Source organism: Erpetoichthys calabaricus, chromosome 16 (genome assembly GCF_900747795.2).
Source record: "Erpetoichthys calabaricus chromosome 16, fErpCal1.3, whole genome shotgun sequence".
NCBI classification, from domain to species: Eukaryota; Metazoa; Chordata; class Cladistia; order Polypteriformes; family Polypteridae; genus Erpetoichthys; species Erpetoichthys calabaricus.
Window position 1 is genome coordinate 43073330 of NC_041409.2, and position 22621 is coordinate 43095950.

The 22621-nt window shown below is 38.6% G+C and overlaps 1 protein-coding gene and 1 pseudogene across 1 annotated transcript in view; both read left to right on the forward strand.

Annotated features, from left to right (window-relative positions):
• The window catches only part of LOC114666480 (uncharacterized), a 113292-nt gene extending 103173 nt beyond the window's left edge, over positions 1-10119 (forward strand). Inside the window, exons 12-15 of the mRNA XM_028821376.2 lie at positions 1554-1751; positions 3028-3149; positions 6901-7394; positions 8026-10119. Coding sequence (XP_028677209.2) covers positions 1554-1751; positions 3028-3149; positions 6901-7394; positions 8026-9562 — 2351 coding nt within the window. The 3' untranslated portion in view covers positions 9563-10119. The remainder of the gene's footprint in view (positions 1-1553; positions 1752-3027; positions 3150-6900; positions 7395-8025) is intronic.
• Positions 10120-19628: 9509 nt separating this feature from the next.
• On the forward strand, positions 19629-21684 carry LOC114666481 (uncharacterized; annotated as a pseudogene).
• Positions 21685-22621: the final 937 nt, after the last annotated feature.

Genomic DNA, 22621 nt, shown 5'->3' on the forward strand with positions numbered 1-22621 from the left:
ACACTTAAATTAATGTTCATATTCTATGTGAATATTTAATTTGCAGATATTAATGACTGGTTATGGCTCACTGAGTTCATAATTCACCCATTTTTTTTTACCTCCTTATTCCATCACATGGTTGTGGCACAAGGCTGGAAAGAATTGACAAGAATGGCATCCATAGTAGAGCACACTTATTCATTCAGTATCTATTTAGATTGTTATCTCTCTGGAGCCCCGAGAAAAACCTAACATAGACAACAGAGCGCATGCAAAAACCACACACAGAGTAACAGGACCAAAAGTTAAATTTAAGTCTGTTAGATAGCTGTGAGGCGACTGTGCCAGTCACTTCGGTGCCATTTTGTCCTCTTGTTCACAAAGGTATAAGTCAATAATAAGATTCTGATGTTACCAGCATCTAGTGCAAGACACCACACCTACTGTTGTATTTATAGAGCACAGTCATTAAGTGCGCAGTGATGGATGTGCTTAGTTCCATAAAGTGCTTTCACATATCTAGTGGAGTACATACTGAATGAATAGTAACTATGTGTACATTACTTTTAAAATGGAAGAGACAATCATAAAAATGTGTTCCAGGCCAAAAATAGATATACCCTAGGCATCCATCCAATCTCCTGATGACTAGCACTCAGTGGCAGGATGTACTCATTGTGTCTTTATTAGATGAATTATCAGCCACATCTGTGGGGCTGCTCAGTGCCATTGCTTCTAAAAAACCCTCAGATATATTATACTGTATAATAAAAAAGCAACTAAAGATAAAGAAATTGCATTATATTTAGATACCACTACCACAAGTGCAACCATCTTTGATGGACAGACTTTCTATCAATTTTCATGATTAAGGTTTCCAAAGCTGGTGCACTGTAAGAACCAACTCTGGACAGGGTGCTACTCCATCCATCACACAGGGCACATACAAATGCACCTTATTCATACTTAGCCAACTTAAGATTTTTAAACAATCTAACACACATCCTTGAAACATGCAAGGTAAAGCTCATGGTGTTGAGATACTTTCCTTTGGCCCACATGTCTCTAAACTGTACTAAGCAGAAAATGTCATCATTCAGAGCAAACCTAGCACAGAAAGAATTGAGGCTAGGATTTGAACCAAGTCTCCTGGACCTATGAGGCAGCAACACTAACCACTGCTCCACCATGCGCTTGTATATTTCATTATCCAGGTTAATGTCTTCTTGAAATCATTTATAAGTGGCAAGTTCTTAATAAAAGTGTATAATTGAACCATATTTATCCAATAATAAGCCTTACTTTCTGTTTTTGGATTAGTTAGTGTTTATCACTTCACACATGGAGTTCCACATAATCATTTTTAACTCCAGATTTTATAAATGATGGGTAAAAAGAAATAGTTATCCTTCTTGTTCTTCCACCTAACAAGTCAGAGAAAGTGACCGCCCAAGAACATCATCTCACAGACATGATGCACACACTTCTCGTACCTCTGTTTGGCACCTATAATTCCATATTATACAAATCAAACACCCCAGTGATTTTCTTATGTGTTTTTCCCTTTTCAGTTAAGATGATGGAATGCAAAGAGAAGCCATTTTTGTCTGAGAGTAAGAGTACAATAAAAGAAGACCAATTACAACAAGAGGACAAGACAGAATGCCATAATGAAGAAAGTGAAACAGGAGAGAGCAGTAGTAATGGAGGAGAGGAGGAGGAGGAGGAAGAAGAAAGCCCAGACTTTGGAGATGAGCCTGAATATATGGGTGAGAAAAGCTGAAGCAGTTTTCTTATATTAAATTAAATTAAAGTGTGAGCTGTGAGAATGCTCTCTTATCTTCTACCCTCAGCTCTCTTATGCTCTGGAAGAGTTTTTGTGTTTATTAGTATTTACATTTGTATTCACATCTTACAAATAATCTGGTGGACTTGACACTGAAGTGATTGAAATCTTACTGAAAATAATAACCATGGCAAGCAATTTCCAAATACTCCTAGTTCACAAAACTATTGTAATCCATACACTTAGGGTATTTTTCTCAGAATGCCTGAAGAAAGTGGCCTTGAGGTACATCATGATAGGGGTATGTGGTGTAGGCAGTTTTTAAAATAAAAATGGTGCTGCTTAGGCTCCATGGGTGTGCATTGTCATGCTGCCTTGTGGTGTAAAGTGGGGAGATTAGGACTAATCGTGCTAGCATGTGAGTGTACGTTTGGTTCCAGTTTCTTCATTAACTTTCTGCGTGTTGTAATTAGAACACCAAGCCCATGGTAGAGTAAAAGGAGCTTGAGTATTTCAGAGTAGATTAGGAGAAAGAGAAACCAAAAGTGAGAAAAATGCAAAATCAAGAGTGGGAAAAGCATGTTGTGAAGGAGTGGAAGGAGCAATATTCCAGGGTATCTTCCCCAGCTAAACAGTTTGGAGGAGTGGGGGAAACAGCAGAGACTCCTAGTGATCATGTAGATGCCAAGGAGGGATTGAAAGATGGAGGTTCAGCTCGAGTGAAGAATGGTGGTCAGGATGAGAGTTGGAGGGGGGGGGGGGTGGGGGGGGGTGGGGACCACAGCTATGGATATTTCAGTCTAGCTGTAGGACCTGCAGAGTGAACTGGGGAGACAGAAGGAGAAAGACACCCTGGGATGGGGGAAAGACGGGAAAACAGAAAGCCAACATCTACATTGCTTTATTCTATGATTGTAATCCATCCATTATCCAACCCGCTATATCCTATAATGACAGAGAGAATTTATTTATTGATTGTTTTTATCCTCACCAATGCATTAAATTCAAAGATTATTTATTTAGAAGAAGCACCACACTTTATTTATTTGATTTTGGAACATTGTAATAAAAAGCAGTATGCACTGATTTGCACCTACCCTTATTGCTGTGTGTCCTCATTCACCCTTAGTCCTTTTTTCAGTTTCATGACTATCAATGTCCTATTTCAATTTCCTGTGTTCATGGAGAGTGTGCCAGCTGTTGACAACCTGGACATTTCAGGCAATGTTTCCAATATGTAAACTTTATTTTGTTTTCAGATATGCGGGCCAATGTTTTTAAACAAAATACACCTGAAAACCTGGATTTGCCTTTTGACCTCCAGGAAACATTCGGCTTTCTAGATGAATCGGATATCTTGGAGCCCAGAAATGGGATGCAGGTTGGGAGATATCTTTATTTTTCATGTGACAATAACTTTTTGGTTGAAATATTTAGGTTTATTTATTGCAGGATGGTGTGTATATTATGGAGATGTGAAAACAATGCCAATTATTGGTGTGAATCTTTTTCTATGGGTACTTCATGTTGATTGATTAAGGCAGTTAAGACTTATTTCTGTCCAAATCTGTGTCAGTCAATTTTTTCTGTCAGTATTATTTTTTCTCATTTGTTGTCAAAGTGCCTAGTTATTATTACATTTATTACATACACACTTTAAATATATATATAAATATATATGTATATATACACAAATACACACACACACATACATACTTAGATATAAAAATACTCGCTATCTTTCAAAAGTTTGTAATCACTTGAGACCTCATGCATAAACGGTGCGCATGCACAAAAATGTTGCATATGTTCGTCTCCACGATCACATCGCAATGTATAAAAACTAAACTTGATGTAAAGCCACGCACATTTTCAAGCCAACTCAATCCCTTGCATACGCAAGTTCTCCATTCGGTTTTGCAAACTGGTGGCACCCAGCATCAAAGCAGTGCTACTGTTCCTGTGTGGTTTCCCTTTATTTTTTAGATTCACTGAAATGAACCGCATAGTGTTTTTTAGTTCAAGGCATCTGATTGTAATCAACCTGTAGCCATATAATGGTGCTCCGAATGGCCAAACTATTCCAAATACCATAGTCACTTTATCGTTGTTACTCTCAGTGCACTATTTAACCCACTGTATCTGAGTGTGCATTCACAGCTCTACAGCAGCTGATCGGAAAGAGAATTATCAGGATACAGCATCTAGCACACACTTCCTCGGCCATGTGCACAGTCTATCTAAACTTCTTCCATACGGCAAACGATTCAGAGCTTTTCCTTTACGAATCTTGCAGTTCAGAAACAGTTTCATCCGAAGAGCTCTAAAAGAACTCAATCAGTCCATCAAGTGCTCCTGATAGAACTGTTTGTACTTATAAGTACAATCACCTCACTGTAAACTTGCATTACAGTTGTAATATTGCACAACCTGAGCCACTTATGCTTTCATATTGTATATTTTTCACTGTTTTTTTATCATTTTATTATTATTGTTATTGTTATTTTACCATTTTATAGGAAAATAAGTTTATGAAGGATTTACATATTGAATCTCATTGTACCATACAATAACAGTAAAGGAATTCAATTCAATTAAATAGAAGAGAGCGTGTATTTACAGATGATGATGACTAGATTTTCAAGCGCTGTCTTCTTGGAGCTCTTGATATCATTTTTAAGATAAAATGCAGTAAAGTATATTTATTACATTATACAGATACATTTTTAACTTCATTTAAATAATGTATATTGTTAATGGTTAAACATGTGAAGACTCAGTGGCGCATGAGCTGGCGCCCCATTCATGGATTGTTCCTGCCTCATGGTCTATGCTTGCTGGAACTGGCGTGACCCTGGATGGATAGATGGATGGAATAATTAAACATGTACTGCAAAGATATTTCAATGTTCCTTTAAAGTTTTGAAGAATCACCATTCTAAGCTTACAGATGGCTTGACATTTATTAAAGAGCTGATTGTGTGGCGATTGGTTATTTGGAGAAAGAAAAGGTAGGAGAGGAATTGGGGGGTAGTACATTTGAAAGAGACAGTACTGCTGCAGTAAATTATTTCGAAGGTTGTGCACAACGCAGCAAGCATCCTGTAGGAGGCAGGAACAATCTCTGGATGGGGGACCGCTTGTCCCTACCACTGCACCAACATGCCCCAATGTTTTATACATGCTTTCATTTCTATCATCATGAAAATGATATCAAGCATACATCTTAGTATTTAAATTGTTCAGAGAGCTGTAATATCATGAACGTAATGTATTCTGTGTCCTGTCGGCGGAAGAGAAAGCCCATTTAAGAAGCACATAGTGATTCACTCACATAGAGTACGTAGAAGAACACATACAATACAAAGCATTTATGCTACTTTAGTTACGATGGGATTTGAGAAACTATTAAATTAAACAATTTTAAGATGAAGTTTATGATGTTCTACTTTAATGACAAAATAAACTACGTGATTAAAGTGGAAATTTTCACCTTTTCTTCCCCACTGTGTCCCTGTTATTTTTTCCTTTTCTCTGTACCCTAATACACTTCCATATGACATTCAGACGGTGGGCTACGACTCACCTTTTCACAGCAACTTTGATATCTGACCACTTCTTATTTATTTCGGGCACTGTGCTACTTTCTGAACTTGAACTTTCGAGTTTCTCCGCCACTCTGTCACTCGATCAACTTCCTTTTGTTGTTTATATCACTGCTTAAACCAACAAATAGTACGTTTTTCCTTGCCTCTACTTTGTATTCGCTGAAATTCTTCTTTTTCCCCCATGCTTTTGCCATTGTCTTTACACAGAACGTAGAACATAAGGGGCTATTTATATTGATTTGCATATTCAAAGAGGCATGTTTTGATAGAAATTGATACTTTTTAAGCTACCATTAAATTGATTTATAATATAACCAAGGCATTGCTGATTTTGTAAATCATGTTTAAATGCTTATTAGTTATTAGAGAAACCTTTCCAGTTGTATTAGCACAGCGGAAGCTATGTTTCACACAGGAGACTGGGTCTGAATCTTCACTATGTCTTCCCTGTTTCTGCTCAGTTTTTCCCTAGTTGTCCACCTATACCCCAACACACAGCATTTGTTAGGTGGATTGGAGACTTTAAACTGACCTAGTTTCAGTTAGTCTAATAGTGTATATGAGTGTGGCCTGCTAAGGACTGTCACCTTACTAACAGTTGGCTACCACTTTGTAATGTAGCTAAGATAAACTTTTAATTGGATAGAGCTGTTACAAAAAATGTAAAATTTGAGTGCCTGAATGACAACATGACAAAATATTTAGGGAGAATGGGTAGTGCCTGTGCTTGGATTTGAAGAAACTGCTTGCCTAAGTACTAGCTGTCTATACAAAAATATACTGCTCCCACTACATTTGTAATAAAGAAATATTGCCAACTGTGTTGTGATTCATGTAGCTTTAGTAAGAAACATGGCAGTAACCTTCTGCCAAGCAGTTCATGCTTTACTCCACCTCATTAGTCAAGACAACTCCAGTTTCCCATGTTGCAATTCAAGCTTTATTTTGTCTCCTTTGTTTAGTTGTTACTGTAATAGTAGTATAAGTGATCTCAACCTAAATAACAATTTTAAATTGTTACTTTTTTGACAGTATGCCAGTCCATTTCATGACACAAAATGAAAAACAGGAGTTAGCCTGATCCCATGATGAGGCAAAAGTCAGATTCTAACTAGCTCAGACTGAAAGTCCAAGAAAGTTTCCGACACATTTTGGGGAAATTACCATAAATGTGTTAAGTATTCAGTCCTAATCAGTTTAGTCAAATGGTGCAGGGATGCAAGTTCTATACAAATTAGTAAGAGAAGACACATAAAGCAAGAATCTTTTGAATAAATATGAAATAGTGTACAGGTGACCTGCCAGGACACTGGGAGATGGCACTCTCTACCTGACAATGGTGATAAATAAATCTGTAATGGAATGGGAATTTGTTTTATTGAAAACATAGCTTGTGATTGGGGAATTCAATCAAACTAAGCAGTCAGTCTGCCTTAATTTAGTATAGCATGTTTTGTGTTTACTTAGTAGTGCACAAGATCAGGTTTGTATAACTATATGATAATATTTGTAATGTCTTTACAGTTTGAAGAATTCTCTGTTGAACCACCTTGCTATGAAGACGAGGAGTACTGCACTAGTTTTGGCAGTGAAATGTATGAACCAGCCTTTTGTTCTCTTCCGATCCTTCCAAAACAAGGCATATATGAAGAGGACAAAGTTGAAGATGACGAATTCCACAGCATTTCAGGACACCTTGAGTGTCTTAACATAAATTATCCACAAACAGAAATACTTCAACAAACAGATGTGCAAAGTAATGAGATTGAAAAATTCATTCTCATTTCAAATGAAGCTGATTCAGCATCTCCAAGTGATGAAGTCGAAGAAGTGAAAGAGACTGTGCTATTGGGCAATGAACAATTGAAGGGACAGCTAAGTCAGTTAAGTCAATATGAACCAATCACCCCCATGATGGATGAAGGTTCAATAGTGTTGAGAGATGCAGAGCCCACTCAAGAAATACCTAAAGACCTAGAAACTGCTAATGAAAGACCAATGATAGATGATCCACCACGGTAAGTATTCATGGTTAAACCATACTGTCACTAAAGGACAAATCTGTCCTCCATGTCCCCTTGTTACTTCATGAAGCTGCAAGCCTGTTAAAGTATAGAAACGTGTGAATGCAGTTTTTGATTACGTTAGCTGGTTAAGTCAATTGTTTCTACAGCTGGGCTTGAAGCACATGGACCTAGCTGAGGAAACTCTAAGGCAGAACAGAATTATAATGAATTAGATGTAATATTTCAGTAAAAAAATGTTTATTGTGTGGGCGTGTTATGATGAATTTCTCCCTGTAGGCATAGACTGTGTGGCCCATGGAAGGCCATTTTTAGCTCATTCACTTAGACTAACTTGTAACAATCCTCAGCAGGGGCTATAAAGTGAGAACTGAAGTTCATTCCTAGCTGTGAAGCTAATAGTAAAGATTTCAGTTTCAGGAATAAGAACACTCTTTGGTGGTGTGTGGTCTGTGGTCTGTGTTGTGCTATGAAGGAAGTGAACAGGGTTTGACTCAAACAATAAGGGCAAAAAGAATGAACCTGAAATTGGTTATTTCAATAATAAATTTATCATCCTCCTTCTTTTGGCATACATCTTTACAGAGATTTTCTATTAAACTTTTTTATATTTTTTTTCTATCAGCAATTTATCAGAAGCATGTGACCAAATAAATGGACTCCTACTGGAAGCTGAACTTATGCTGAAAGCTAACAGTCATGCTGACAAAAATTCACATCCAACAAGTGACAGCCTCAGCTCTAACAACAACTCTGACATGCCTCAAAGTCTCATTGTAATCCCGACAGAAATTCATTTTGAAAAACAAGATGATGTCCCTGATATTTTCGAGCAACAACTTCAAAACACAATGCTGGAAAAACACATAAATGTTCAGGATGTCCAATTTGGTAATGACTCTGCTGGATGGTCACATGATCCACCTCAGTTTGTGGATGTTGAACATGATCTGATCACACAGCAGTGCCCAGAGTTGCGTCTCTGCTGTCTCAGTCCTGTAGTGTCTGAGATACCTGAAGTTGAAAAGACCATAGATGTTTTGGTAGATACTGAGGGGGACTGCCATTCTTCACCTGTTGTGATGGACAGTCAGAGTGGACCACCATCAGCTGAATGTAAAATGATGCTGAGGGATATAGAATATCCCCCACTGACCGAGGTTAACAGTAATGGTAGGAGCAATTATGAATTTGATACGGTTGATGGAATAGCTATAAAAAGTAATGTAGATGGTGAGAATGAAACTGCAAAATCTACAGAGTCCATGGTAAATCCTAGAGCAAGTCTAAACAGACAATATTCTGTTATTCTGAGTGATACTGGTGATCAGGAAGATAAGGAAGCCAAAACCAAACATTTAGAGCAAGAACTCACTGCACATTCTGCTGAAAACAATGAAGATATTCTAAAACCTGAGGACAGTACTAAAGACAAAATCAGACAGGAGTTCATTAATGTCGAAGAGATGCCACAAGGACTGAGTGGAACACAAGTTAATAAACAGATGGATGACCTGGCACTGTTGCATGCAGGTGGTGCCCCTATGCAGTTAGTGTCTATCTCAAGCAGCATGCAGCCAAAGTTGTACCAAGTGAAATCAGTGCCTGTTGTGCCTCCCAAACCGCAGTTCTCCAAGTTGCCTCCTGCACTACAGCTGAAACACCAAAAGAATGAAATTAACTTTCAAGGAAAAGGAAGTGAGTGTGAAGGTGAGAGGGACAGTGATGGAGAAGAGAAAGTCACACAGAACCGGGGTAGTTTGGAGTGTATTTTGGAAAGTACAGACCATGCTTTTGAAGAAGGGTTAAAGAGAAGTTCCCGTAATGCGGGTGCTCCCCTAGTGACGAGTCTATCCTTTGATGAGGCAGTAGCAAGAGCCCGAGATCGTCACCCAAATTTCAATAACAAGAGCCCAGTCAGGAGGATCCACACGTATACAGATCAAAGTCATAACCTAATGACATTTACTGTGACGCCTAGGACACCCAGCCATGCTCTTTGTGATATCAGCATCCATTCCCCAAATAGTGAGAATGCTGCCAAACGCTTTAGCCTTCCACGGTTAGGACCAAGGAACAATCTGTCAGAGTATGAAGACATGCACAAAGAATATCAGCGAAGATCTTTAATGGAGACTGTGAGATATAGAGATAAAGAATAAAGCTGGGAAAGTGAAGGGAATGCAAGCAGGTAGTTGTAGAAGCATCTTTAAATGTTGGAAGGTAATGCTGCTTCTGCAATCATGTGCATGTCTTGACTGGCCTTCCCTTCATAGTGCAAGTGGCAGATGGCAAAGCAAGGGATGCTCACACGAAACTAAGCAAACATTTTGGCTAGAACACCCTCAGCTTAAGAAAATGGAAATATTTCATTTTTTATGTGTATTATCCTTAAAATACTTTGTTGTGGATATTGTGGTTGAATACTTGTTACCAACCACCATAAATAAAAAAGAATACATTTGTTGGCGAGTACTGGGGACACGCAAATAACTGTGTACAGATTTTTGTTACATTAATTTTCTTCTTTAATGTTTTTTGTTTGAAAGAACTATTAATGACAGTACCCCTTGGTGACAGGTTGGAGTATCCTCTAGAACAGGTTTCTTCATTACTTATCATTGCAACATAAAGTTATTCCTGTGATGAATAAATGGCTATTCATTATACATCTTGCTGTACATCTGTACTTTCCAAATTAATAAACAGTGCTCTTGAATATTGTCCGCTTCTTTTTGTGCATCTTCAATTGAACCAAAGGGAATCTTTAAATCCGTTGTGTGTTTTGGGGCAATCTTTGGTAAGTCCTTTACATGCTAAAATGTTAGTCAAATGCATAAATAAGCAGCAGAAAACTGTGAGGACAGAGCCAAAGAAAGATTTGTTATGTGGATATCTGAGATTTTCTCATGACACAGGAATTATTAAGAATAAGATTAAGCAGCATATGACAAGTACAGGAGTTTTTCTGAACAGTCAGCATGGGTTCAGAAGAGGGAGGTCATGTTTTATTAACATGCTGGAATTCTATGAGGAAGCAACAAAAGGATATGATCAAAGTGGAGCATATGATATCATTTATCTTGAGTTTCAGAAAGCATTTGATAAGGTGTCACGAGAGATTGGGTATCAAACTAAAAAAAGTGGGAGTTCAAGGTGAAGTTTTTAGATGGGTGCAAAATTGGCTCAGACACTGGAAGCAGAGGGTGATGGTGCGAGGAACCTTATCAGAATTGGCTGATGCTATTTTTAATGTATATATATATATATATATATATATATATATATATATATATATATAAATATATATATATATATATATCGGAAATATCACCAGAAAAAGAAGAAACTCCACAAAAATAAAGTTTTGGGGACCGTCACATATATTGTCCTATGGACAAATAAAGCAAAAATAGCGAATGAATGATGAAAAGTACTATAATGTAATTTCTGACAAAGTTTATGGAACAAAATGGTGTTTTTATACAGAAATGAATTATGGGAACAGGAAATGGTTGACAGGAAGTGACGCAGAATGCAGGAGTCAGAAACAGCATAATTTTGGAGGAAGCGGAAGTGAAGTCATTTGTTATGGCCAGATGTGATGTCATATCCTTCATCTCACGATATTTCACTCACCTTTAGGGTTTTTGACTGCCTCCTAATCACACGTATGTGATAATATTTATATATATATATATATATATATATATATATATATATATATAATATATATATATATATATATATATATATATATATATATATATATATAATATATATATATATATATATATATATATATATATATATATATATATATACACAGTATATATATATATATATATATTGTGGGAAAAACCTGAGAAAACAAGTGAAAAGACAAGATAAAAGGTTTGGGGACCGTCCCCGTATATTGCCCTAAGACAATATATGAAAAAAAACAGATCAAAAGTCTTCAAGATTGAAAATACAATTGACAGTTTTACTTTGTGAAAATGATCGTTTAAATACAGACAGGATTATGGGAAAAGGAAATGGTAGGCATGAAGTGACGTTATGAACAGGAACCGGAAGTAACATCATTGAAGTGAGTCGGAAGTGATGTGGTCTTGAGGAGCCGGAAGTGATTTCGTTGACGATGGCCAGAAGTAACGTAGTCGCGGCCATTGTTATACCTGGAAGTGGAAGTGGTTTTCTGTAGAAAGAAGAGATCCAGGTAAGTACCACGTGACACCCATATCTCGCGATAGTTCACTCACCCTTAGGTTCTTTGACTGCCTCCTACTCGCACGTGTGTGACAATATATATATATCCTGCTGCCGTTTGCAATGCCATATTCGCGAGATACAACTTTAATGAGAAGACACGAGGTATAAACGACAGTTTGCATCACTTTGTAACAGAGTTCAAATTGCTGTAGCGAGAAACTTTTAACTGCCGGGTCTTAGCTAACATTAAATAAACCCGTGGACATCGCAACATCACACAAGAGAGTGGCTCACGTGAAGTGACTGAACGCAGCAGGAGTGATCACTTGCATTAATCAAACCTGTTCAAAAAACACATTACACAATTGATAAGGTAGGAAAAGAATATGAAACAAGGCACGGTATAAACCGTAACTTTAAGTTTATAGAAACGCTGCCGTTTGCAATACCATATTCGCCCCTGCGAAGCGCGGTGATTTTGCTATATATATTAAACTATTTCAACCATTGTATGATCTGCTTCTCACAACTGAAAGAGGGCACCGTGGCAGAAGTTAGCCGACTTGCTCACCAACCACAAGCGTTACCTGGTAGGTAACCACCCATACAATCAGATTGTGAATCAGACTACGAATGCCTGCAATGTAATTACCCCGATCTACATGCTGTCAAATGAACGAACCTCACGCCGTGGCACAACGTTAGGGGCTTCGCCTCTACGTCCGAGGATCGATTCCCGTAAGGGAGTGCAGTGACTGTGTACTCCTGATGAGCCCACAATTACGGCGAAACACGTGTCGCATACTATGCATCTTCAAAGCACGGTGTAAACAGTAAGTTTAAATTGAGTTTATAGAAACGCTCCCGCTGCCGTTTGCAATACCATATTAGATGACTTTGTAACAGAGTTAAAATTGCTGGAGCGATAAATTTTTAACTGCCGGGTCATGTCGCGTGTTCTTGGGTAGGTACACCAAAAAATTTATACATTTATGCATGTAATGGGCAAACAAAAAATGTACTATACCCGAAAGCACTACAGTAGTACTCAATGTATCTTTACTTCTTAAATGTTAATGTTTTACTGTTTAATAATTTATACGATTCTTATATGTTATTCAGATTCTTTTATCAAAATACCAGTAACAGCGCACTCCACGATAACGTGGAGTGAATACACTTGACATGACCATTCATAGTATTTATCCTCTTTCTCTGTACGTTTACCATTCGTTTGCTCAGAGGTTCATGCGCTTGCTGCTTAATGAGCAGCTCTTGACCCTACCGTCCCGCTGCTTCTCTTCTTTTGTCAGCATCTTTTCCCGTTAAAACTGATTTCTTTTAAAACTTAGTATGTTTTCTTTAATTTTTCAGTTAAGCTGGCACTTAAGTCTTCAATCTGCCTCAAGAATGATTAGCGAAGGTGGTAGACAATGAAAATGTCAGCCGTACGCATCCGCCACGCACGCACTGGTGCGCGCAGCTGTGAGTTGATTCTACAATAAAATAAAATAAAGATAAAAAGAGTAATAACTTGCACCACCGCTATTCAATTACACTTGCCTAACGCCTCTCCTAAGGGGAAATACTGTGGGATCTGGGCATCCGTCAAAGCAGCAATCACAAGCCCGATTACAAAGCGGGAAGCTGTGATTTGTCGTCTCCCTCCCATGTAACAATCACAGCCCGTGTTGCAACGCACTATGTATGTATATGTATATACAGTGGTGTGAAAAACTATTTGCCCCCTTCCTGATTTCTTATTCTTTTGCATGTTTGTCACACAAAATGTTTCTGATCATCAAACACATTTAACCATTAGTCAAATATAACACAAGTAAACACAAAATGCAGTTTTTAAATGATGGTTTTTATTATTTAGGGAGAAAAAAAATCCAAACCTACATGGCCCTGTGTGAAAAAGTAATTGCCCCCTTGTTAAAAAATAACCTAACTGTGGTGTATCACACCTGAGTTCAATTTCCGTAGCCACCCCCAGGCCTGATTACTGCCACACCTGTTTCAATCAAGAAATCACTTAAATAGGAGCTGCCTGACACAGAGAAGTAGACCAAAAGCACCTCAAAAGCTAGACATCATGCCAAGATCCAAAGAAATTCAGGAACAAATGAGAACAGAAGTAATTGAGATCTATCAGTCTGGTAAAGGTTATAAAGCCATTTCTAAAGCTTTGGGACTCCAGCGAACCACAGTGAGAGCCATTATCCATAAATGGCAAAAACATGGAACAGTGGTGAACCTTCCCAGGAGTGGCCGGCTGACCAAAATTACCCCAAGAGCGCAGAGACGACTCATCCGAGAGGTCACAAAAGACCCCAGGACAACGTCTAAAGAACTGCAGGCCTCACTTGCCTCAATTAAGGTCAGTGTTCACGACTCCACCATAAGAAAGAGACTGGGCAAAAACGGCCTGCATGGCAGATTTCCAAGACGCAAACCACTGTTAAGCAAAAAGAACATTAGGGCTCGTCTCAATTTTGCTAAGAAACATCTCAATGATTGCCAAGACTTTTGGGAAAATACCTTGTGGACTGATGAGACAAAAGTTGAACTTTTTGGAAGGCAAATGTCCCGTTACATCTGGCGTAAAAGGAACACAGCATTTCAGAAAAAGAACATCATACCAACAGTAAAATATGGTGGTGGTAGTGTGATGGTCGGGTTGTTTTGCTGCTTCAGGACCTGGAAGGCTTGCTGTGATAGATGGAACCATGAATTCTACTGTCTACCAAAAAATCCTGAAGGAGAATGTCCGGCCATCTGTTCGTCAACTCAAGCTGAAGCGATCTTGGGTGCTGCAACAGGACAATGACCCAAAACACACCAGCAAATCCACCTCTGAATGGCTGAAGAAAAACAAAATGAAGACTTTGGAGTGGCCTAGTCAAAGTCCTGACCTGAATCCAATTGAGATGCTATGGCATGACCTTAAAAAGGCGGTTCATGCTAGAAAACCCTCAAATAAAGCTGAATTACAACAATTTTGCAAAGATGAGTGGGCCAAAATTCCTCCAGAGCGCTGTAAAAGACTCATTGCAAGTTATCGCAAACGCTTGATTGCAGTTATTGCTGCTAAGGGTGGCCCAACCAGTTATTAGGTTCAGGGGGCAATTACTTTATCACACAGGGCCATGTAGGTTTGGATTTTTTTTTCTCCCTAAATAATAAAAACCACCATTTACAAACTGCATTTTGTGTTTACTTGTGTTATATTTGACTAATGGTTAAATGTGTTTGATGATCAGAAACATTTTGTGTGACAAACATGCAAAAGAATAAGAAATCAGGAAGGGGGCAAATAGTTTTTCACACCACTGTATGTGTATGTGTGTGTATATGTATGTGTGTATATATATATATATATATATATGTGTTCATATGTGTGGGAAAGCGAATAGTAGACGTGACGTAGTATCTGTGTACCAAATTTCAAGTCAATAGGTGAAACGGTTTGCGTGCTACAGCTCATTTAAAATCCTGGACAGACAAACTAATAGCCACGGTACTGTTTTATAGAAGAACATTTTAATGTTTAATAATTTATATGTATATGCAATGTGCTTCTTATATATTACTTCATATTCTCAAATGATAATGATGTTAATGTTGTTTATATTGATTTCTATGTTATTGTAAGTGCTCTTTATTTGTGGAAAAATAAATTTGGCAATTTAACTTATTTTATACATACTTTTTATTTTTTTCTCTTGCACTCAGTGAGCGAATCCACTGGCTAATCAGCTATATATATATATATATATATATATGTATGTGTATATATATATGTGTGTATATATATATATATATATATATATATATATATATATATATATATATATATAGATATATATATATATATATATATATATATATATATATATATATATAGATAGATAGATAGATAGATATATGTGTATGTATGTAGATATACAAATATGTATATGTATATATGTGTATATATGTGTATATATATGTAGATATACAAATATGTATATGTATATATATGTATATGTGTCTGCATGTGTGTATATATATATATATATATATATATATATATATATATATATATATATATATATATATATATATATATATATATGTATGTGTATATATATGTTGATATATGTATATATATGTGGATGTGTACATGTATATATTTATGTATATACACTATGTTTATGTATATATATGTTTACATAACCTCTTTAACACACTACTTCTCCGCTGCGAAGCGCGGGTATTTTGCTAGTATATATATATATAGTGAATTTATTTTCTTGTATAAAAATGATACCATCCATCCATCCATTTTCCAACCCGCTGAATCCGAACACAGGGTCACGGGGGTCTGCTGTAGCCAATTCCAGCCAACACAGGGCACAAGGCAGGAACCAATCCCGGGCAGGGCGCCAACCCACCGCAGGACACACACAAACACACTCACACACCAAGCACACACTAGGGCAAATTTAGAATCGCCAATCCACCTAACCAGCATGTCTTTGGACTGTGGGAGGAAACCGGAGCGCCCGGAGGAAACCCACGCAGACACGGGGAGAACATGCAAACTCTACAGGCTTGGGCAGATTTGTGGCAGATAAAGTTCAATGTCAGTAAATGTAAAGTATACATGGGAAGAAAAAACGTTAAGTTTGAGTACATAATGGGAGGTCTGCAAATCGAGAGTAAACCTTATGAGAAGGATTTAGGAGTCATAGTAGACTCTATGCTATCAACTTCCCAAAAGTGTTCAGAAGCCATTAAGAAGGCAAGCAAAATGTTAGGTTATATATACAGTATATAAGTCCAAGGAGGTTATGGTCAAGCTTTATAATGCACTGGTGAGGCCTCATCTGAAGTACTGTGTGCAGTTTTGGTCTCCAGGCTACAAACAGGACATAGAAGCGCTAGAAAAGGTCCAGAGAAGAGCGACTAGGCTGATTCCAGGGCTACAGGGGGTGAGTTATGAAGTTTAAGCAAAAGAAGATTAAGAGGTGTTTAAATTCATGAAGGGAATTAGTACAGTGGATCGAGCCTGTTATTTTAAAATGAGTTCTTCAGGAACACAGGGACACAGTTGGAAACTGGTTAAGGGTAAATTTCTCACAAACATTAAGTTTTTCTTTACACGGAGAACCATAGACATTTGGAATAAGCTACCAAGTAGTGTAGATTTTAGGGACTTTCAAAACTAGACTTGATGTTTTTTTAGAAGAATTAAGTGAATGAGATTGGCAAGCTTTGTTGGGCTGAATGGCCTGTTCTCATCCAGATTGTTCTAATATTCTAATTTCCTGTTAATGCTGCTGGTATAGGCACTGCTCCACCCATAACCTTGAACTGGAATAAGTGGAGTTAAGAATGCTATATATATGTATGCAAGAATGTTTACATGTCTGAGTGGAAGAATACCTTGGGCACCAATGCCAAAAAAATCATCGGAGGCAACAAAGTTCATATCTTGCATTATGAATATTATAAAGTCTTTTATTATTAGATTAGATTAGAAGCCTTTATTGTTATTATACCATGTATAACAAATTTACAGAGCAGCTACTCCTTCAGATGCAATGAAAAAAAGAAAACAATTTTTTACAGTAACTATAAAGTACTACATATGAAACTGCTAAATAAAAAGAATGTTAAATAAATAAATAAGCATTGCTAAGCAACAAATGTGGTATTACTAAACAAGAAATATTACTGATCATGCAGGTATTGCACAATGAATTTTACTTGACATGAATATTACACAAAGAAAACTAATAATGTAAAATATTGCACATGGAACAAATAGAGTAATATTTCTTTGATTATTACATCAAGAATTATTGCACATCTAAAATAAAAGGTGACCGGGTTGGGGATATGGAGAGAAAAGAGAGAGGGACAAAGATGGAGACACAGAGATAGATGGTCAGTGCATTTTGAGATTCAATGTAGTTATGGCTCCAGGAAAGAAATTGTCCCTCAATCTATTTGTCCTTGATTTGATGGAACTGTAGCACCTACCCAAGGGCAACAGGCCAAACAGGCGAAGACCAGGATGTGAGGGGTCCTTCAACATATTTTTGCCCTGCCAAAGCAGCAGGAAGTAGAAAAGTCTTGCAGGAAGTGAAGAGAGCAGCCAACAATCTTCTGAGCTGCATTAATGACATGCGGAAGCCCCCTCCTGTCTGCTGCAGTGCAGCTTCTGTACCACACTCGATTACAGTATATTGGCATGCTCTCTATGGAGAAGCAATAAAGGTCCACCAGCAGCTTTGGTCCAGATTATTCTTCTTAAACAATCTCAGGAAGTGAAGTCCCTGCTCTGCCTTTTTAATGACCGCTTTGTTATTTGCAGTTCAAGACAGGTCAGCAGAGATGACGGTACACTAGAATTTGAAGGCTGGACCCCTCTCCACACAATCACCATTGATGTGGAGAGAGGTCAGGTCTGTGCAGTTTTCCCTGAAGTCAAAGACATTTTCATGGTGTTCAGTGTCAAGTTATTTGCTGAGCTCCAAACTGAACATTTTTAGGATCTCCTCCTTCTCATTCCCCTCTAAGATGAATCCAACCACCATAGTGTCATAGGCAAATTTGATGACGGTCTTATTAGGATGGGCTGGACAGCAGTCATGGGTGTAAAAGGCAAACAACAATGGACTCAGCATGCATCCTTGTGGCAAATCGGTGCTGAGTGAGTAAGTTGTGAAAAACTGTGGGTAGAGTTTCACTGTCTGAGGACAACTGATAAGAAAGTCCTTTATCCAGGTGCAGAAGAGTGGTGGAGACCTAGGTTAGACAGTTTACTGACTAGAATATCCAAAATAATAGTATTAAAAACTGAGCTATAGTCAATACAAAGCATCTGCACATAGCTCCCCTGGTGTTCCAATCAGATCTGTAAGCAATCTGGTGTGTGTTAAAAGTGGAAGGGAGACAGGCTTTGATGTACTTGGAAGTACTTTATAATAAGAGATGTAAGTGCTATCGGTCAGTGGTCATTGAGACTGTCAGTGGTTGATTTCTTGAATACAGAAATGATGGTGGCTGACTTCAGATAGGGTGGAATGAAGGCTTGTCTAAGGGAGTAATAGAAAATGCTGGTTAAAAGAACTGTTATTGACAGAAGATTTGATTTTACCAAGTCTCAACATTTATCTGGAAACTTTGAGGATAAATCATAATCATAATTAAACTTAAGTCAAAATTGTTAAGAATCAACCATCTTACAAAGGAATGCCAATGATTTTTCTTGATGCTGAAGACAATACAAATAAAGTTTTATCTATCTATCAATCACTTGTAAATAAGATTTTAGAGTTTCAGGCAGTTATGACAAAAAATTATGTGGACATAAAATTTCAAAAATATAGTTTATGTTGTAAACACATAATGAGTTTTTGGGTATAAAAGGTGTTTGCCAAAAGTCAATCCTCTTTTGTGTCAGCAGTGTGGCAATGTATATTAGAGATTGTGTTCCATCCTTTCCCTTAATTTGCATAAGTGTTCCTATCTATCTTGAAAGCTTATGGGGAAAAGTGAAACTATTGAGACTACCATTATCCATTTTGGCTATAGCCGCATTCATGGTGCATTCTCCACCTCCATCAACACCAGAATGAACTCACTCAACATTTAAAGGCTTCCTCTGATCTGCTTGGTACTAAACATCCAGACATTGGAATTGTAACTCTTGTTGATTTTAGTCATATCAGTGTTCATGAACTCTGCTTAGACAACAAATTTCACCAAGTGATTGAGAATAACACTAGCCACCCTTGATATGACAGACACTAACATTATACTTATTGTACTTGAAACTTGAAGTTCTTCATCCTATGAATACTGTACATCCTAATGCATTATGTAATATTGTCTGGTGCAGGGGTGGACAAACAACAGCTTGTGGCATGGATGTGAATGGCCCATGGGCTTCTCGTAGAAAAATCTTTTTTTCTGTCCCTCATCAGATGTCTTATGGAAAACACCCCAGTTTCCTAAACTATGAATCACAGAGGAATGAAGATCTATCAGTTGCGACAGGAGTTTAGGACCCTGACACTGCAGTATAAGTGAGCAGAAGAGGTAGAGAAGACCCCATCCAGCACATTCTTAGCTAGAGACTAATGTCACTACACAGGCACAGGAGGCAAGGTAGAGAGAGAGCTAGGAAGCATGCAGCTTTTATCACCAATCCTTTTAGGATCACTAGAGAACTGCTTGTTAGCAAATGCAGTGGTGTACCCAGGTGTTCCAAAGATGAGCTGGATGACTTCCTCCACCAAACTCTGAATGACCCAGTGAGAGAAGAGGACTTTGGTTACTCATAAATTTACCAGCTCCTAAGGTGGAGTTTGATATGAGGGAACCTAGAGGAAAGGAAATGAAGGAGGTAGTTAGGGCTACCAGAGCAAATTCTGCTTCAGGACTTAGAGTACCTTATAAAGTGTACAAGCGCTGCCCAGAATCAGTCAGATTTCTGTGGAAAAGTCTGAAGATCATTTGGCATAGGGGGAGCATCGGAAAGCAGTGGAGATATGAAGAGGGAGTATGGATTCCAAAAGAGGAAGACTCAAAACAGATTGAGCAATTTAGACCTATCTCACTCCTTAGTGTTGAAGGAAAAATATTCTTCATCATCCTCTCCTGTTGCTTGATGAACTTCCTCCTCAGAAACAACTATATTGATACATCAGGCATTCCAGGCTGCTTAGAATATACTGATGTGGTAACACAGTTCATCAGAGAGGCACGGGAGAGGAGAAGAGACCTAGTTGTAGTGTGGTTGGTCCTTGCTAATTCATATGCGTCTATACCACATAAGATGGTGAAATTGGAATTAGACCATTATCATGTCCTTAGGAAAATCAAAGAGATGATCAAAGATTATTATGCAATTTCTGGATGAGGGTCACCTCTGGAACTTACCACGTCAGATTGGCATCAGTTATGAAAGGGCATCATCACTGGTTCTACAATTTCAGCCATCCTGTTCGCCCTGACCATGAATATAGTAGTGAAAGCAGCGGAGGTAGAATGCCTAGGACCCAAGACCAATTCTGGTATGTGACAAACCCCTATAAAAGCTTTCATGGATGATCTCACAGTTAAGTTACAGATATTTCAGTCCTAGGCTGCAGGTGGATCCTGAAGGGCCTTGAAAAGCTTTTCTCATGGGCAAGGATGAGCTTTAAGCCAACCAAATCCCAAGAGAGGCTAGTCAAGAGCCTGGGAAAAGTCTTCTACAGTAGTCTCAATGTCACAGCCGATCTTAAGACAACTCAGGGAGCTTGAGGCCTGGCTAACAAAGGTGGACTAGTCGGGTCTGCCTGGTAGATTTAAAGCCTGGATATACTGTATTAGCACGGCATCCTGCCAAGAATCTTGTGGTCTCTTTTGGTGTTTGAGGTGCTGTTTACAACAATCAAAACTTTGGAGAGAAAGATCAGCATCTTCCTGCATAGATGGTTAGGATTGCTACAGTGTCTGAGTAGTGCAGCCTTATACTTGAAGAATAACATGCTGCAGCTGCCTTTCAGTAGCATTTCTGAGGTATTCATAGTCTCTTGCACAAAGGAAGTACTGGAGTACAAGAACTCCAGAGATCCCAAGGTTTCAAAAGAAGGCATAGAGGTCCAGACTGGCAGGAAATTGAATGCCCACAAAGAGCTGGAATTTTCAGAGTCTCGGTTGAGGCACAGGGCACTGCTGGGAACATTGGCAGCTGGGAGTGCATGGCTAGGCAGTACCCCAAGTTGTCAGTATGAGAAGACCAAGGGTAAAGGAAGGTGGCAACTCATCCAGGAGGAAGTGAGAGCAGCCGTGGGGGAGACACACATATGAATAATGGTAGGGATGAGGCAGTAGCGGGGCTGGACTAGGTGGGAGAGTGCGCTAGAGGGGAAGGTCACCTAGTCTGAAATCTGGCGGGCAGAGCCCCAACATATACAATTCCTGAACCAGGCAGTGTACTAAGTCCAGCAAACCTTCACACCTGGGGCATGAGTGAGACACCAACTTGCTCCTTATGCTCAGGAAGGGGGTCATTAGAACACATCCTCAGAAGCTGCCCAAAAACGAGACAGTTGCTATTGTTGGCGACGTGATCAGGTGGTAAGAGCAGTGGCCATCCTTGGCCATCCTCGCAAGTAAACATCACTGCCCACCTAGCAGGAATGTCATCTTTGTGAGGGCAGGTGAAGAGCCCCATATACAGCCCAAATCACAGGCAGCCTTACTTCACTCTGTGCTAGACTGGCAGATGATGGTAGACCTAAGTAAACAACTTATGTTCCCAACGCACATCGCAATAACACCACAACGACCAGACATAGTTGAACTGTCAGAAGAAACAAAACAACTAGTAATTATAGAACTCACTGTTCCCTGGGAGGATTGCATAGAGGAGTCATATGAGATAAAGTATGCTAAGTACAACGACCTTCTAGAGCAGTGCTGGAGACAAGAAGGGTGAGTTTGCTGCCTACTAGTGGAAGTGGGTTGTAAGGGCTTTGCTGGCCACTCACTCTGGAGAGTCTTCATTCTGCTAGGCATGACAGGGTTTGAAAAAAGACCAGCAATCAGAGCCATCACAGAAACCACAGAAAGAGCCACAAAATGTCTCTGGATAAAGAAGAGCGATCCATGGACTATAGTTACTGGAACTTAAGTCAGGGACTGATCATCCCTGACTGGGTCACCTGGGTGAGGATGTCTGATGTTGCGAGACCTAAAACACCTAATAACCCCAGGATACATCAGTGAAGATGTGTCCTGGTGCATCCGCAGGATGTATTTCGACACAACCCCAGTGCAATGGTGAGCTTAAAAATACATTTACTAAAGTTTCTTTGCTTGATTTCTACAGAATGTGCTCAGGAATCGTTTCCAAGACTTTGTAATCTAGATGTACATGTGAAATGATTATTTGGTAGCACATACAGCTGCAAATGAAAATTATAAAAAGATAGTATAGAAGTGTCCTAACAGATACAGAT